Here is an 18,081-nt window from a genome sequence, read left to right as displayed (position 1 = left end):
ATAGAAATAGAAAGCACATAGTATACATGCCATGATATTTCTTTCTGGTATAGGAAGGACACGTCACTAACGATCATGACACTTTTGCCATTGAGTTTGGGCAGGACCTCAGGCAGCTATAACCAACCAATCAAGATGGCACTTAGGGTGAAATCTATTTATTATCCTTCTTCTAAAGGAAATATGGGTTTCATAAGTCAATGAACTCTAGTCTTGACTTGTCTTCTTAAGATGAGCTGTAACTCCACCAGGAATCTCACAACCTTTATTATTCTTCACTGTCCCCACATGCCCAGAGGTCTCAGAAGTAATGTCTGCAAGCAGGTTTCCACAGCATGGGTCTGCCAGACAGAGCAGGTGAAGGCTTAGTGATGACTACAAGCCAGGCAAGGTGATTAAGAAAAGCTAAATTTATATTAAATTATCATGAAGTCCTAAAATACTGAACATAGTGGTTAAATAACTCCAGAAAGTCCAATCTCTCCAGAGTAACATTAAAACCATTACACATGAGCGTGGGAGAATCACTTCCATTAGTTTAGGACAGAGAGATTTTGCTTTGTATAGAGTGAATCAGTGCTCGAATAGATATTACCTCAAATATGTCCCTTCTACATTCTGAACAGCCCAAGTGCAATAAGATCCTTCCCCCCTTCCAATCAAGAAAATGCCACTTTTCTACTTTCTCCTCCTCGCCAACCATGAAGCTAAAGTCCCAAAGTGCTCCTTCTTTGACTGCTTTGTCAAGTGTGAAATATCCTCCTTTCCTGCCACAAGTGGTGCCTCACCTTCCCCACTGGAAAGCTACACTGGAAAAGCCTTCTTGGGCTGGCTGTAATGAGTAGGTTCAGACCTGGGGCTGGCTACTGAGAGCAGGGCTAAGAGCTTCGTGTCTGTCTCTAGCAGTCTTAGAACCGACCAGAACAGATTGAATCTTGTCCTTTTTGACCAATGTTTGGCAGTAATAGTAATAGCCACAGGAGATGTTTCGAGTCAGGAAACTTCCCATTAAAGCCACCCCCTTGGTCCTGAGGCCTTGTCATCCTCTTATGCTTCTTCTGTTTCCTGGGGAGAAGAGATCTGGACAGAGAAGGCTTCATGAGCGGGTCTTTCTACCTTTCTACTCTTTGCCCACTTGTTTGCATCTTTATTTAGCCCTCCTCACCATAGGACTTTGCACAGTGTTGGTGCCACAAGGCTAAGTCAGAGAAGCAAATTAGGCAAAAAAAAAAAAAAAAAAAAATGAAGAGCTATGGAGAATTTTTAGGGCAGAAGAAATTTTGAACTCCCCTGATACTAGCCTGAGACACATGTCCTTTGTGTTAATGAACATGAACCAAGTGATGACATCTCAGCACGGAAAGTAAGTCGCTTAGCTCAGGAAAGAACTAGAATAGGAACTTTACCACTCTGCAGCCACAAGCTCTCTATCTACTTAGATCCCTGAGCACTTGAGAAAGAACACAGGAGGTTCAACCTCATGGACACTTCTCTTTAAGCCCTGGGCATCATAAGTCTGTAACCACTTAATGCTCTTCCTGACCATTTATATAAAAACTTCTGGTCCTTTTTTGAAAGATTGTTTCCAGATCTCTTCTCTCAGAATCCCAGAAAATGAGGAAGAGAGTAACAGGACATTCAAATTTAGGTGGTATGCTATGTTTGGACTAGGTACAGCTTCTTAGACATTTTAGAGACTCAGACCCAAAGGCCCAACATTCCCTCAAGCCACTGGCTCACAATCTGATTACTTAAGAATAAAGGACTTAGAAAAGGACCCCAGTCATCTGAAGGTAGAAACCACTCCAGACATTCTAGCAGGAAGAACAGCTTCAGCCACACCCATACCTCACCAGAAACTGCAGCTGAAAAGGCAGTGACTCTTAGGACAAGAATGACGTCCACTGCCAGCAATGGATGGGATACCAAGGCCCAAGTGCCCCCAAAAGCTTTTTCATGTTACCAACACATTTGAGGCTGGAGGTTTCCCCGAGTCCCATACCAGCTGGGCTGACTCTTCCTTCTTCTCTCAGCCTCTATCCTTCATCTCTCTTTACCGATGTACCCCCTGCCCCATGTCCTTTCAGGGAAGCAGTCATGCCAGCTGTGTTGGGGGAGAGTACAGTCTTGGATCATCAGCTGCTTCTGTGCTATGGGGCAGGCACTGAAGGTACCAGGGGAAGGGGAGGTGGAACTCTACACTGGCAAGGAATTGTTACCAAGCCCAGTCTCAGGGGGCCCAGGATGGAGTGCAAAAGTTGAGACTTATGGTAAAATCCAGGTCTAAGTTCTTGAGATATGCCATCATTTCTTGTGCACAGGTAGTCATGGACTTAGGTGAAAAGGAAAATAGCTCCCGTGAGGGCTTGGGAGCAATTATGGGATGAGAGGAAGAGGAGGACAAGCACATGAGGGGGCCTGCTATGTAAGCGAGCACAAGGACTGGAAGTCCATAAAGGAGAAGAACAGGCGGGCAAGGACGAGAAGGTAGACATTTAGACCTGGCTCTCTGTGGAGAGCTTGCGTTCATGTTTCCAGCCCGTGTCTGACAGAGAGCCCCGTCTTTCTGGAGTGGCTGTAGTGTGGACGCTGCTACACTCAGACTGCTCTTCTTGCAACAGCTGCTCTGTCTCCATGTCATCCAGGGAGCCAGAGCTGGCCTGGATGGACACTGTGTCTGTCTTCATGCACACGTGATCTCGGAGAAGGCCTCCACGGGAGCTGCGCAGTTGCTTGAGGTCATCCCACTCAGCATCGTCCCCAGACAAGAGGCAAATTCCTTCTACGATCTTGATCTTCTCCTTGGTGTAGTTATGGTCAGGCCCTCCCTAGGGTGGAGAGTGGGGAGACATGGTCAGTCAGTTGGCTCCCTGCGAAGGAACTCATGGTGAACTGAAAAAGGAAGTGGGTAGGGTAAGAGTAGATGTGAAGAACAGAAAAATCCCACAAATGGGGAGCCTGGGTCAGGGCAATTATACGAGGCCTAGCCTAAAAGCAGAGGAACAACTACGATTATTATTACCATTATAATATAGGGAGAGGGAGAACCATGGCTTCCATCCTGCATTGGTCACCTTGGGCAAATTCTTTCATGTCCCTAAAACTGAAGTGTGGGGAAAGTAATAGTTTCCACACATCACAACAAATTACTGTCAGGGTTAAATAAGGTGATTCATGGAATGCAATTATAAGAGTGCTTGATAAAAGATGCACTAAAACATGAACATGTTAGCTATTGTTACTGTGGTTTATTAATGAGATATCATGCTAATATAAATCATCAAAAGCAATAAGCAAAGGCAATTTAGTGTGCTTTTATTTAAGATTTTAAACATTTTATGTGCTCATTTGTGCTTAATTATCTCTTCTAATTTTGTTGAGGAAAAACTTGGGAGGTAAGACAGGAGGAGGACTCCAAAAATCCTCTTATTTGGGTTCTAAATGTCAATACAATGGTGGCTTTCCCATAACTCTTTTGGGGAGGTTACTCTGGGTCTACTCCCATAAGCCCTGGGACCTTTCCCAAGAAACCTGGGATTTCCAAGGACAGCACTGAGTTTTGTTCAGGCTTGTCACTTTATAGACTCCTCAAATGATAGCCTTACTCCTGGCTTCTGGGGATACCAATAAACATGCCACCACTGCCAGAAGAAAATGGACCATTGCTTGGGTTCTGTTCCTGGGATAGTACTCCTGCCTCAAAAGTCCTGCAACTGCTGCTCTATTTTAGTAACAATTCAACTCCACAGATATTTTTTTTTCTTTTTTTGTAGAGACAGAGTCTCACTTTATCGCCCTCGGTAGAGTGCCGTGGCCTCACACAGCTCACAGCAACCTCCAACTCCTGGGCTTAGGCGATTCTCCTGCCTCAGCCTCCCGAGTAGCTGGGACTACAGGCGCCCACCACAACGCCCGGCTATTTTTTTTGTTGTTGCAGTTTGGCTGGGGCTGGGTTTGAACCCGCCACCCTTGGTATATGGGGCCGGTGCCCTGCTCACTGAGCCACAGGAGCCGCCCCCAACTCCACAGATATTTATTGAGCCCCTATGTTGAACAGATATTGTGGTAGGTGCTTTGATGATTATACAATGTAAAACATGGTCTCTGGCTGGGTGCAATGTCTCACAATTGTAATCCTAGCACTTTGGGAACCCAAGGTGGAAGGACCACTTGAGGTCAGGAGTTTAGGACCAGCCTGGGCAACATAGTGAGACCAGATCTCTATAAAAAATAGAAAAATTAGCCAGCTATGATGAAGCATACCTGTAGTCCCAGCTACTGAAAGGCTGAGGCAGAAGGATAGCTTACGCCAGGAGTTTAAGATTGTAGTGAGCTATGATGATGCCACTACACTCTAGCCCCCAGCAGTAGAGCGAGACTCTATCTTAAAAAAACAAAAACAAAACAACAATAAACCATGGTCCCTAACCTCTGGGAGCGATAGCTCCTTCAACCATGCTGAGAGGCATAAACACCCCCCCCTAAGCTGAAATTAGTAAAAGATAAGATGCAGGCCACTCAGAGTCTTTATCACAGAAACATGCTGGGTAAGGTAGGGGAAGGTTGGGGACATGGCACTTGCAATTTGGGAACATCACTCCCTCTACAAACACACAGCAACAGGTACCTGAAATCAAGAGGAAATCAGAAGAGAAAGGGTGAAAAGCTATCAGAGGGGTGAAAGAGCTGCTGAGAAAGAAACAGACAACAGAAGAAAGAAGTCACATAATTTTAATTGCTAACCTATGACCTTTATTGTAGTTCTTTTCTGGGGCATCAGACACTCAAGGAACCCAAGAATCTTTTTTTTTTTTTTTTTTTTGTAGAGACAGAGTCTCACTTTATGGCCCTCGGTAGAGTGCCGTGGCCTCACACAGCTCACAGCAACCTCCAACTCCTGGGCTTAAGTGATTCTCTTGCCTCAGCCTCCCGAGTAGCTGGGACTACAGGCGCCCGCCACAACGCCCGGCTATTTTTTGGTTGCAGTTTGGCAGGGGCCGGGTTTGAACCCGCCACCCTCGGTATATGGGGCCGGCGCCTTACCGACTGAGCCACAGGCGCCACCCGGAACCCAAGAATCTTTAAGTCTTTCTCTCAGATATTAATTGAGGAGAGGTCTACCATTCCTAAAACTACAAGCTATTCTTGCAGGTTCTATTTTGAAGTAGTGGAAACTTTTTTAACATGTGAATTTATGGATCCTTAAAACACATGATTATTACGTAACACATTCATTATGCATGAAAGCTCCTCAGTGGTGAGAGCAGGTTTTGACTGTGCTAGATAGGCCAAAGAAGTAGACTGATTAGGGTCTTCATAAGGAATAACTTTTAATGAAAGGTTACAGGATATCAGAAAAAAACAAGATTACCTCAGGTTAAGAAAATTTGAAATGCCAGGTTATAGTTCCCTTGTAGAAATGTGACTATTTTTCTTTTCTTTTTTGAGACAGGATCTTGTTCTTTTGCCTGGGCTACAGTGCAGTGGCATCATCATAGCTCACTACAAACTCAAATTCCTGGGCTCAAGAGATCCTCCTGGGGTGGTGCCTGTGGCTCAGTGGGTAGGGCGCCGGCCCCAAATACTGAGGGTGGTGGGTTCGAACCCAGCACCGGCCAAACTGCAACAAAAAATAGCTGGGCAATGTGGCGAGCACCTGTAGTCCCAGCTACTCAGGAGGCTGAGGCAACAGAATCACCTAAGCCCAGGAGTTGGAGGTTGCTCTGAGCTGTGATGCCATGGCACTCTACAGAGGGTGATAAAGTGAAACTCTGTCGCTAAAATAATAATAATAATAATAAAAAATAAAAAAAAGAGATCCTCCTGCCTCAGCCTCTCAAGTAGCTAGAACTACAGGTGTGCACAACCACACCCACTTGATTTTTTTATTTTTTGTAGAGACAAGATCTCACTATATTGCCCAGGCTGGTCTTGAACTGCTGGCCTCAACAAACCTCCCCCCTTGGCCTTTCAAGTGCTGGGATTATAGACTTGAGACACCACACCCAGTCCTGGGACTATATTTCATGCCTAAACATTTAGCAAATAATTTTCCATTGAAGTGACAAAAGAGCTAAAAAACAAAAAGCACATAAACCTTCAGAATTCTAGAAAAATCTCTTTAGTCTCTGTAACAAGATGAAGGACAGGGAAAAACCAGCCATTCCCAGGCACATGTGCTAGCAGCTTAGATTAGAAGTTAGAAAAGGGGGAGTCCAGGAGCTCTTCAGTTTTGTCTAGGACAGCTTCCTTGTTTCTGGGTCATAGCCACACTGCAAGCGAATGACGATGGCAGGAAGAAAAGAACCTGAGTCTAGAAAAGTATCCTGTGGCAGGGAAATGGATACTCACTGCCTTCAGATCAGATCTCCTGGGATCTGCCTTCTAACCTTGTTCTCACTAAGGTCCCTCAAGTTGATCCCTCAGAGATTCTAGATCTCTCTAGAAATCCAAATTACATTCAGTTGTTCTGTTTACTATAACTTCCAAAATGGTAGATGGGACTACCTAATGGCCCTTACTGACTTATTCAGGCAATTGGGACATAATCCCTTCCCACCTGACCTCCCCAAAGACCTTGCATATACATTCCCATTTTTACCTCTTTCTTATAGCACAGCTGGTTGTACATGGCTGGTTTTTGGATTGCTTCAATTTTCACTTCCTGAGTAGAAGTTCGATAGGAAGGGTTGCTGTAGGTCAGGTTCCCCATTCCAGTATCAGTAAACTTGGATTTTTTGTGTCTTTAGGAGGAAATATAATAAGAAATTAGTTCAGATCTTTATGAGGGTAATACCTGGGGAAGCAGTAACCTGAATATAGTAGGTAGTCTCTAACATGGTTGTAGTTGATCGCTACCTCCTAGTATTCATGCCCTTCCCCTTGAGTGGACTGGACCTGGTGATTTACTTCTAATGGAAAGAATTTACCAAAATGACAGATACTAGATTATGTTACAAAGAAACTGACTTTGGTCTTAGGTTGCCTCTCCTTTGCTCTCTCTTGCTCTTCCTCTGGGAAAAGCAAGCTGCTTCCTGCCATGTAGTAAGTTGTCTTATGGAAAGGCTCAGCAGGCGAGGAACTGATGAGAAAGGCCTGCAGCCAATAGCCTAGGAAAAACTGAATTCTGCCAACAACTACATGAGTGAACTTGGAAGAGAATCCTTCCCCAGTCAAGCCATGAGAGGAGACTGCAACCCCAGCTAATATCTAGATTGCAACTTGTGAGAAACCTTGAGGCAGAGGCACCCAGCTAAACTGCATCTGGATTTCTGACCTCAGAAACTGTGAGATAATAAATGATTGTCATTTTAAGTCACTAAATTATAGGGTAATTTTTTAATTTAGCAATGGATAACTACTACACTAAGCCTTGGAGTCAGATCTATGTTTTAATCCCACCACTGTTACTTACTGGCTGGGATTGTGGAAGACATAATCTAAACTTTCTGAACCTGAGATCCTCATCTGTGAAGTGAATAATAACGATACCTGTGTTATAGGGTTGTTGTGGCATTGATAATATATCCAGGAGTGCTAACTACTAACATTATTTGTTTATTTTTTATTTTTTGAGACACAGTCTCACTTTTTCCCCCTCAGTAGAGTGCCATGGTGTCATAGCTCATAGCAACCTCAAACTCTTGGGCTCAAGTGATCCTCTTGTCTTAGTTTTTCATTTTTAGTAGAGACAGGGTCTCACTCTTGCTCAGGCTGGTCTCTTACTCCTGAGCTCAAGTGATCTGCCCACCTTGGCCTCCCAGAGTGCTAGGATTACAGGCATGAGCCATCATGCCTGGCCTATTAAATATTTTTTATGATGATGATGATGATGAAGAATAGCAGCAGCAGCAAAATCGAGTTGTTTTTTTTTTTGGTATGAACTGTGTTTAAAGCATTTGATGGAAAATATAAAGAGAGACATAAAAAGAAGATTCTGAATTGAAAATGGCACATTTCACTTTTCTAAGATAATTATTGAGCAATATGTCAAGCAATATTATACAGTAAAGGACTACATTTATGTAAAGGGAAAATAATTTCCAATTTCAATGGTTTAGTATAGTGCAAGGTAGTGGAAAAAGCACAGATACTAGAGTCAGCCTCAGCTTTACCTCTGTGTGTGTCTCTCGGTAACATCCTCTATGCCCTCAGCATCCTAACCTACAGAGAAAATTCCAAGAGTTGCTACAGTCATTACATAAGGAAAAATGTGTAGGCTGTGACTGGGGAAGAAAAGTCAGTGTTCAGGGGCGGCGCCTGTGGCTCAGTCGGTAAGGCGCCAGCCCCATATACCGAGGGTGGCGGGTTCAAACCCGGCCCCGGCCGAACTGCAACCAAAAAAAAATAGCCGGGCGTTGTGGCGGGCGCCTGTAGTCCCAGCTACTCGGGAGGCTGAGGCAAGAGAATTGCTAAAGCCCAGGAGTTGGAGGTTGCCGTGAGCTGTGTGATGCCATGGCACTCTACCGAGGGCCATAAAGTAAGACTCTTGTCTCTACCAAAAAAAAAAAAAAAGAAAAGTCAGTGTTCAGGCCTCTATCCTATCCTGCTGCTCCTCTCACCAGGGACCCAACTTTGAAATAAGGCTGATCGGAGGTTGACTCAGTGAACTGTGGAGCTTCAGAAAATGCCAGATGTGCTAATGAGGGCCAACAAACATGTGACCCCTGCAGCAAGGCTGAGGTTACCTGTATAGCATCAAAGCTGCAATCACCACCAAAATCAGAAGAACACTGAGGAGTCCACCAATAACATAGCTGATATGAAGTCCTTCCCCTAGGAAGAAGAAAGAGACACTGGGCAAGGACCACTTACACAACCTTCCAGCTGGTATTGATGTGAAGGGTAGAAGGATGAAGGGCCCCTTTTATAGGTGTTGGATGCCACATATCAGAGGATGACTAGAGGCCTTCTACTCAGGAGAGGCCACAGCAAGTGGGGGAGGAGGATAAGAAGAAATCTATCACCCTGTCAGCATCTCCAATCCCAGTTTTATCACCCATTAGCCATGTGACTTAAGGCAAAGTGCTTAATTTCTAAGCCCACATTTTCTGATAGTTAAATGTAAGTATAATAATAATATTTCATAGGGCTAGCAGCGATTAAATAAATATATGTATACATACCTATACACACACACACAGTATATACATGGCTTATCAAGTGCCTAGTATATGGAAAGCACACCACAAATGATAGCTATTAGGGTTATTATCTCTATGGATTTAGTCTAAGAAAAGAGTTCATACACCTCAAAGAGTCTCCCCAAAGGTTATGAAAAATATCAGTGGAGACTAAATAATAGGGAGACTATTTCTTTTGAGATAGAGTCTCTGTTGCCCTGGGTAGAGTGCCATAGCATCATCATAGCTCACAGCAACCTCAAACCCTTGGGCTCAAGCAATCCTCATACCTTAGTTTTTATATTTAATAGAGACAGGGCCTGGTTCTTGCTCAGGCTGGTCTCCTAACTCCTGAGCTAAAGCAACCTGCCCACTTTGGCCTTCTGGAGTGTTAGGATTACAGGCACGAGCCACCATGCCTGGCCAAGACTTAGATTCTTTTTTTTATTTTTATTTTTTTTGAGACAGAGCCTCAAGTTGTTGCCCTGGGTAGAGTACTGTGGCATCACAGCTCATAGCAACTTCCAACTCCTGGGCTTAAGCGATTCTCTTGCCTCAGCCTCCCAAGTAGCTGGGACTACAGATGTCTGCCACAACGCCTGGCTATTTTTTGGTTGTAGTTGTCATTGTTGTTTGGCAAGCCCGGGCTGGATTCGAATCCACCAGCTCTGGTGTATGTGGCTGGTGCCTTAGCCACTTGAACTATAGGTGCCAAGCCAAGGCTTAGACTCTTTATATTGTCTTTTCCAAAACTGTAGGGCACTTAGGGCTTACCTGGAGCAGCAGGTATGGCCTCATTGGAGTGTGCACAGAGGCCCAGCTGGGCATTCCTTTCAGAGCATCTGTGGGCACAGAGAACTGAATATGAAGGCTATTTGTATTCAGTGAGGATCATGTCTTCCCCCAGGAAAGGGGCAAGGCCTATAAGTGGGGCTTTCAGGCATGAGAGCATACCAGATAGAAGATATCAGAAGCATGGAGAGGGCTAGACCATGAAAAGGAGAGAAGAAATTGTGAGTCACTGTTTTCAAGCCACTATGCCCTGTTTAAATGTGTTATAAACATATTTATGTACATTTAAGATCGAGAAGCAGGTGTAGAAGTCTGCAGAAAGAATACTAAGGACATCAATAATAGGCTTTCTTAAACTACTAGGATGAGTTGGAAGAGGCACTAGCCCAGGTAATCTGATTGGATAAAAATTATCACTAGGTCTAATTATTACAAGGTAAAAAAAAGTTGTTTTTCTTCACTTAATTCTTTCGCCAGGGAATATCCAAGACATCCAGAGGGAGTGCTCTGATAACTAACTTGAAATGCTCAGAAGGTAACTTCTTTGTGGCATATTACAAGCAGGCAATTAAAGGTAATATCTCCTAAAAGGCTTGAGAAAGATATTTGCAAGAGGATGTGAAACCAAAATGCACTCCATTTTGAGTGAGAACTCCAACAGTAAGAAAATGTCCAAGGAAGGGAGTCAAAAGTCTTTTTTTTTTGAGACAGAGCCTCATCCTGTTGCCCAGCTCACAGCAACCTAGCAACCTTCAAACTAGCTCACAGCAACCTCAAACTCCTGGGTTCAAGTGATACTCCTGCCTCAGCCTTTTGAGAGTAGCTGGGACTAAAGGCGCCTGCCACAAGGCCTGGTTAACTTCTTCTATTTTTAGTAGAGATGGGGGTCTTGCTCTTGCTCAGGCTGGTCTCAAACTCTTGAGCTTAAGAAATCCTCCGGCTTTGGCTTCCCAGAGTGCTGGGATTACAGAAATGAGCCACCATGCCCTGCCTCCAGGTTATTTTTTATAAAAGTATAACTTTGTAAAACATAATTATCTCTAAATTAAGTATCATATTTCATCAATTCTAGGAAGTGCATTTTTTTCTTTCTTTCTTTCTTTTTTTTTTGTAGAGACAAAGTCTCACTTTACCGCCTTCGGTAGAGTGCCATGACATCACAGGACTCACAGCAACCTCTAGCTCTTGGGCTTCCGCGATTCTCTTGCCTCAGCCTCCCGAGCAGCTGGGACTACAGGCACCCGCCACAGCGCTCGGCTATTTTTTGGTTGCAGTTCAGCCGGGGCTGGGTTTGAACCTGCCACCCTTGGTATATGGGGCCGGCACCCTACTCACTGAGCCACAAGCGCCACTCAGAAGTGCATTTTTTTCTATAGTCTCACATCTCCGAAATAGGAATGTGACTTAGAATTGATGGCATCTCACGATTGCTGGTCATGGTTTCAGTTTTTATGTTTTTATGTTTTGTTTTGTTTTGTTTTTTTAAGACAAAATCTTACTCTGTTGCCCAGGCTAGAGTGCCGTGGCATCAGCCAAGCTCACAGAAATCTCAAACTCCTGGGTTCAAGCAAACCTCCTGCCTCAGCCTCCTGAGTAGTTGGGACCACAGACATCTACCATAATGCCTAGCTAATTTTTCTATTTTTAGTAGTTGGCTGGTCTCCAACTCCTGAGCTTAAGCAATCCTCCTTCCTTGGCCTCCCAGAGTGCTAGGATTACAGGTGGGAACCACCAGACCCAGCCCTATGTTTTCAGTTTAATCTTTCAAATCAGGATGCATTTTATAATTGGTAGGACTTTCAATTTTATGGTATATAAAATTTCATATTTGATTTGAGAACTGTTTGTGTTTATAGTTGCTTATTTAATAATGGAGTGTGTACATGTGTATGCACAGGGCTTTGTAAGGTAGGGTCACTATAAACTAAGGGCACCATACCTCCGGGGAAACCTTTTTGCTCCAAGTTATAAAGCCATAGCTCAGAGACCACTGTAGGTTAAGATTATATACTAAACCTGAGATATGAGAGCAAATATCACAGGGAGAGAAGAAGAAAGAGAAATGCCATGTGGGAACTCCTCTTAAGTCAATTCTCTTTAAAGCTGCACTTAAAGCTTCTTGCTCTTAGAGCTAAAAAGGAATCACTTGCAACAATCGACAAGTCTAAATATCACCTCCTGGTTGGGCATGGTGGCTCACGCCTGTAATCCTAACACTGTGGGAGGCCAAGGCAGATGGCTTGCCTGAACTCAGGAGTTCAAGATCAGTGGAGCAAAAGCAGGACCCCATCTCTAAAAATAGCCAGGCGTTGGGGCAGGTGTCTGCAGTCCTAGGTACTTGGGAGGCTGAGGCAAGAGAATCATTTGACCCCAAGAGTTTGAGGTTACTGTGAGCTATGATGCCATGGGATTCTACAAAGGGTGATAAAGTGAGACTCTGTCTCTAAACAAACAAACAAATAAATAAATATAAATATAAAATAAATAAATATCACCTCTTGTCCCAAATAGCAGGAACTGGGGTGGTGCCTGTGGCTCAAAGGAGTAGGGCGCTGGCCCCATATGCCAGAGGTGGCGGGTTCAAACCCAGCCCTGGCCAAAAAAACAAAAACAAAAAGTCTCCAAATAGCAGGAACTCGTGGTTAATTATGTGATCCACCTCTAATCTGCCAGAATTATCAAACTGGGACTATGACCTTCTGCAGGTGGGGGATGATAATGTGAATTAAAGGGCTCCCAGTCCTATACTGAACCTACTCACCTTCCTTCCACATCTTCCAGAGATGTGTGAGTCTGGGAAGTAGAAGATCGCAAGGTGGTAGGCAGTGTGTTAGGTAGCACTGGGCTCTTTTCACTCATGCTGGTAGCCCCAGGAACAGGGGGCACCAGGCCAGGTACTGAAAAGAAAAGAGGATTGGAGTGGGCCACTGGAACTCTAAACCTCAACATACACACCAGGAGTAGCAGCTGGAGAACTTGTCAGAGCAATTTCTTAGCTATCCTAATCCCAGGTCATTAATACTATAAATAAAAGGGACTTGGATTCAATATTAATAGCACTGAATGGCATAGCTAGCCCTCAACAATCAGGAAGACAGAGCAATACACAGGCCACTGAAGATCACACAGCAGGGATCTGGGAATCAAGAGACCTAAATTATGTTCTAGCAAATGCCAGAGGTCTAAAGCAAGCCCAAGGAGCCCAAACGTATTGCTCCCAGTCTCTCTAGTAATAAGACCTTCTGCAGGGGAATCCCACCCAGAACAACAACAGGGATCCAGGACTGCTGATCCTCTACCCTTCTAGGGACTCTGCTGTTCAGAGACCATTCAGTCATAACACACCAAGGAAGCAGGGCCGGGCATCAGGCTCGTCAGGACAAGCACACACGAAGTCCAAGGCTCGGGCAAAGCAGAGGTGGGTGCAGCCACCATTGTTCACACCACAGGCATTGGTCCCTGGAGGCAAAGCAGGTGAGTGTCTGGTATTAGCACTTCTCTAAAAGGAGGAAATCTGGGGCAACCTTACTCCCAGGGACAGGAAGGCAGGATGGATATGACCACATGGTCTGAAAAGGTCTAAGAGCTAAAGATGTCAACCAAAATGTTTTCCAGTGGCCCTAACTCAGTCCCACTGATGGTAAGGAAGCACACCCAGGAGCCCACCTGTCTGCCGCTGAGGGGAAATCACAATGATATCCATAAGGCCTTCCACATTGGCCAGCACTGTCTCCTTATTCCGGCCTGAGTACTTGTCAACACGCTGGATTGACTTCGTCTGCCAGTCTGTCCAGTAGATCCACCTGTCCTGCTACTCGAGAGGGAAACCCAAAAGAGTAAAATATTACTCAGGTGCCGCTTCTGTGCCTCAGCATGTGCTATTTCCTCTGCTAAAATGCCCTCTTCATCTCTTATTCACCAGGTCTACTTCTGTGCATTCCCAATTCCACATACAGTTTACCATTCTCTCATCCATGTTCTTCTATACCTTGTAGTCACTTGGTCAAGTGAGTTTTTAGACTCTTAAGGTAATCTGTTTACCTGTTTGTCCTACCAGATTAAGTTCTTCGAGAATAAGAATGTGTTTTATTTATCTCTGAATTATCAGAACCTAACACTCAGTGCTCAGTTGACTGCATGGCTCCCTAACTAGCAAATAGGAGTAAAAAGTTCTTCTAGGCCTATGTTCTTTTGAACCCTTAGGTCAGAGCACTGCTCCCAGTCATCTGCTAGCTTCTGTGGGTGGCTTTCTTTTAATGCAATAATTGTGAAATCTTTAACCAGGGCTGGGGGAGGGGCAATGAAGGTATTTCCCCTCCCACCCCAGGTATGTGTCAGAAACCCTGGAGGAAGCTTATATATTGGAAAACCATGTTCAGTATTACCCCATAGTTTTACATTTAGAGCAGGAAAAAAAAAATGCCTATCATTAAGTAAAGCCAGACAAAATCTTTTTGGCTGGTAGGATATAAACAGAATATAGGCAAGGTGGAAGATGTTTGTCAAAAATGGACAAAGTTTTTTTTTTTTTTTTTCTTTTTGAGACAGAGTCCCACTATGTCAGCCTCAATAGAGTGCCATGGCGTTACAGCTCACAGCAACCTCAAACTCTTGGGCTTAAAAGATTCTCTTGCCTCAGCCTCCCAAGTAGCTTACACTACAGGTGTCTGCCACAACACCCAGCTATTTTTTGTTGTCTGCCACAACACCCAGCTATTTTTTGTTGTAGTCATTGTTGTGTGTTTGGCAGGCCCAGGCTAGGCTTGAACCCACCAGCTCTGATGTATCTGGTGTATGTGGCCGGCACCCTAGCCACTGAGCTACAGGCACCAAGCCATGGATAAAGAGTTTGTTTTTTTTTTTAGAGACAGAGTCTTACTTTATTGCCCTCGGTAGAGTGCCACGGCATCACAGCTCACAGCAACCTCCAACTCCTGGGCTTAGGCGATTCTCTTTGCCTCAACCTTCCAAGTAGCTGGGACTATAGACGCCCACCACAATGCCCGGCTATTTTTTTATTGCAGTTTGGCCGGGGCCAGGTTTGAACCCGCCACCCTCAGTATATGGGGCCAGCACCCTACCCACTGAGCCACAGGCGCTGACTTGAACAAAGATTTTTAAGTGATTGAGAATCTCTGTTTTGGCGCTGGGCTTGGTAAATCTTCTTTTTCCTTCCCCAATTATTTTATAGTGTTAGAACTATTGAAAATGATAGCTAAAATAATTACTAATAAAATAGTTAGAGATAACATACATTTAGTGCTACTATGTGCCATGTACTATGTTAATGTTTTGTGTAATAATAGGAGGATACTATTATTAGGCTGACTTGTTTTATAGGTAACCAAAGCTTAGCAAGGTTGGGTCTCTTGTTCAAAGTTACACGGTTAGGCTGGGCGCGATGGTTCAAGCCTGTAATCCTAGCACTCTGGGAGGCCAAGGCGGGTGGATTGCTTGAGCTCACAGGATCGAGACCAGCTTAAGTAAGAGTGAGACACCATCTCTAAAAAATACCCAGACGTTGTGGTGGCTGCCTGTAGTCTCAGCTACTTGGGGAGCTGAAGCAAGAGAATAGCTTGAGCCTAAGAGTTTGAGGTTGCTATGAGCTATGACACCACAGTACTCTACTGAGGGCAATAAAGTGAGACTCTGTCTCAAAAAAACCATAAAAAACAAAGTTACACATTTATTTAAAATACAGATAGAACTTGAACCCAAAGTACCTGGCACATCGGTGGTACTCAACAAACACCAATTGGCTGGATGCTTCAAAACTCTGGCTTTTCATCACTCCACCCTGTTGCTACTAAGTGAACTGCCAGAGCACAGATGCTGGGACCACAGCATTAGGATTAAATGGGGAATTTATCAAATATTCCTGGGCCCAACTCTTAAAGCAGATTCTCTATAGTCAGGTTGCAGGAACCTTCATTTTTAACAAGTTCCACAACTGAGCCTAATCACCATTGTTTGAGAACCACTCCTTGGGATGCTAGAAAATGGTAGTGGTGGGTTAGAAGCAGTGGGGCACTTGGTGGCAAGGCTTCAGGGTACAGGAAAAAGCCCTATAATGGGCTTCTGTAGCATGCCTGTTGAGTAGCAACTACAGCAGAGGCTGCTGACTTAGAACCCCAAGGAACACCCCAGTTAAAGAGGTTTAGCTACCTCTCTCCCATGCCAGTACCTGTGTGAGGGCAAAGGGGTGGGATACATGGTTGACCAAGACCTGCCGCAGCTTCCCGTTGAGATCAGCGCTCTCAATCCGGTCCAGATGTGCATCTACCCAGTAGATCCTGTGAAGAAAAGGAGAGAAGGATGGCTGCCCAAAATGCTTGCCATGGAGCCAGCTGTTCCCTCTAAGGAGCTATCTGTCCTTTCCTGTGCTGAACTGGCTGGTACTGTGTGAACGATCAAGAAGCACCCTTGATGAGAGGCCATTGTAAGTCCCAGAGCTAAAGAGGGAATATGATGATTTATTAATGGTGAGGTCAGGGCTGTTCTAGGGAGGGAAAGTCTAGTGGACCTCGGAGGAGTCACCACCCAGACTTATCTCCAGGAACTTGATCACCCTTCGACTCTTACCCAAGATCTAAGCCCAAATTCTTACCAATAGTTTTCAAGAGAACTTAGTTTACATGGACCTCACTGAGGATAAAAGAAGTCTCATTCTACCACCTCTCCAGATGACTATGAGTCCTTTCCCTTCTTCTGGGGGAAGAAAGGAGAAAAGAACTGCTTCAGAGCCCTTTCACCCTCTTTTTTTTTTCCCTCTAGAATTTTTTTTTTTTTTTTTTTTTGTAGAGACAGAGTCTCACTTTGCCGCCTGTAGAGTGCCATGACGTCACACGGCTCACAGCAACCTCCAGCTTTTGGGCTTACACGATTCTCTTGCCTCAGCCTCCCGAGCAGCTGAGACTACAGGCGCCCGCCCCAACACCCGGCTATTTTTTGGTTGCAGTTCGGCCGAGGCCGGGTTTGAACCCGCTACCCTTGATATATGGGGCCAGCGCCCTACTCACTGAGCCACAGGCGCCACCCACCTCTAGAATTTTTTAATCTAGACCAGGAGTTGTAAATTCCAGAGTCTAAAGGGATCAGGAGAGTGACAAATACAAGAATCAGACTTTAAATAGATTGGGGAGTGGGATCCATGGTCCAGCCAGAGCATGTGTTCTGCTGAAGGCTATCAAACTAAGAACATGTAAACCAGTCAAACAAAACCACCTCAGGGTTGAGGGCTGGATTTAGCAACTTCTGCTCTAAGAAGATATTCCCTCATCCTTCTCAACACTTTCTCTTCTCCACCTATCAAGGAGCTTTCTTTTCTTTGAGATAGAGTCTCACTTTCTTGCCCCCAGTAGAGTGCGATGGCGTCATAGCTCACAGCAACCTCAAACTCTTGGGCTTAAGTGATTCTCTTGCCTCAGCCTCCCAAGTAGCTGGGATTCAGGCACCCACCACAACACCGGCTGTTTTCTGTTGTAGTTGTCATTGTTGTTTACCAGGCCCAGGCCGGGTTGGAACCTGCCAGCCCTGGTATATGTGGCTCGCGCCCTAACCACTGAGCACAGGCGCCAAGCCCAAAGAGCTTTCTATCTTTTCATTTTTCTTACTTCAGTCTTGACCATCCTCTCCTCTGCCCACCTAATTTCCAAAAGGCTATTTGGGACATAATTCCCACCTGCGGGTATCATAATCCAGGGTGAGGCCATTGGGCCAACCCAAGTCTGTGTTGATGAGGACCTTCCGCTCAGAGCCATCCAGGTTTGCTCGTTCAATCTTGGCAATGTGGCCCCAGTCTGTCCAAAAGAGGTACCTGAGACAAAACAGTAACATCATCGAGATAGCAAGAAGTTGGGGGAACACAGAGGAGGACACATTAATACCAGTAACATAGAGGAGTCCTCAAAGGACCTCCTTTGTTGGGGGGGCACAGCCTCACTTTGTTGTCCTGGGCAGAGTGCTGTGGCATCACAGCTCACAGTAACCTCAAATTCTTGAGCTCAAGTGATCCTCTTTCCTCCCTCCCAAGGAGCTGGGACTATAGGGGCCCACCACAACACCCAGCTGTTTTTAGAAATGGGGTCTTGTTCCTACTCAGGCTGGTCTCGAACTCCTGAACTCAACCAATCCACCTCCCTCAGCCTCCTAGAGTCCTAGGATTACA

At 44.9% G+C, this 18,081-nt stretch overlaps 1 protein-coding gene across 3 annotated transcripts in view; it reads right to left on the bottom strand.

Annotated features, from left to right (window-relative positions):
* Window positions 1-392: 392 nt before the first annotated feature.
* LRP4 (LDL receptor related protein 4) overlaps window positions 393-18,081 on the bottom strand; it is a 59,686-nt gene continuing 41,997 nt past the window's right edge. The window contains exons 30-39 of one of the 3 annotated variants that reach the window (XM_053561623.1): window positions 17,596-17,730; window positions 16,099-16,207; window positions 13,581-13,725; window positions 13,260-13,373; window positions 12,676-12,811; window positions 9,897-9,964; window positions 8,688-8,775; window positions 6,602-6,743; window positions 4,628-4,689; window positions 2,692-2,828 (exon numbers count right to left, since the gene is read on the bottom strand). In XM_053561623.1, coding sequence (XP_053417598.1) covers window positions 4,645-4,689; window positions 6,602-6,743; window positions 8,688-8,775; window positions 9,897-9,964; window positions 12,676-12,811; window positions 13,260-13,373; window positions 13,581-13,725; window positions 16,099-16,207; window positions 17,596-17,730 — 982 coding nt within the window. In that variant the 3' untranslated portion in view covers window positions 2,692-2,828; window positions 4,628-4,644. Of the gene's footprint in view, window positions 2,829-4,627; window positions 4,690-6,601; window positions 6,744-8,687; window positions 8,776-9,896; window positions 9,965-12,675; window positions 12,812-13,259; window positions 13,374-13,580; window positions 13,726-16,098; window positions 16,208-17,595; window positions 17,731-18,081 lie in introns of all 3 variants that reach the window. The other 2 variants (XM_053561624.1, XM_053561622.1) reach the window with 2 other exon arrangements.

The sequence above is a fragment of the Nycticebus coucang genome, chromosome 14 (assembly GCF_027406575.1).
Source record: "Nycticebus coucang isolate mNycCou1 chromosome 14, mNycCou1.pri, whole genome shotgun sequence".
NCBI classification, from domain to species: domain Eukaryota; kingdom Metazoa; phylum Chordata; class Mammalia; order Primates; family Lorisidae; genus Nycticebus; species Nycticebus coucang.
Note: the sequence above shows the minus strand (reverse complement) of the source record. Positions and strands in the feature narration are given on the sequence as shown.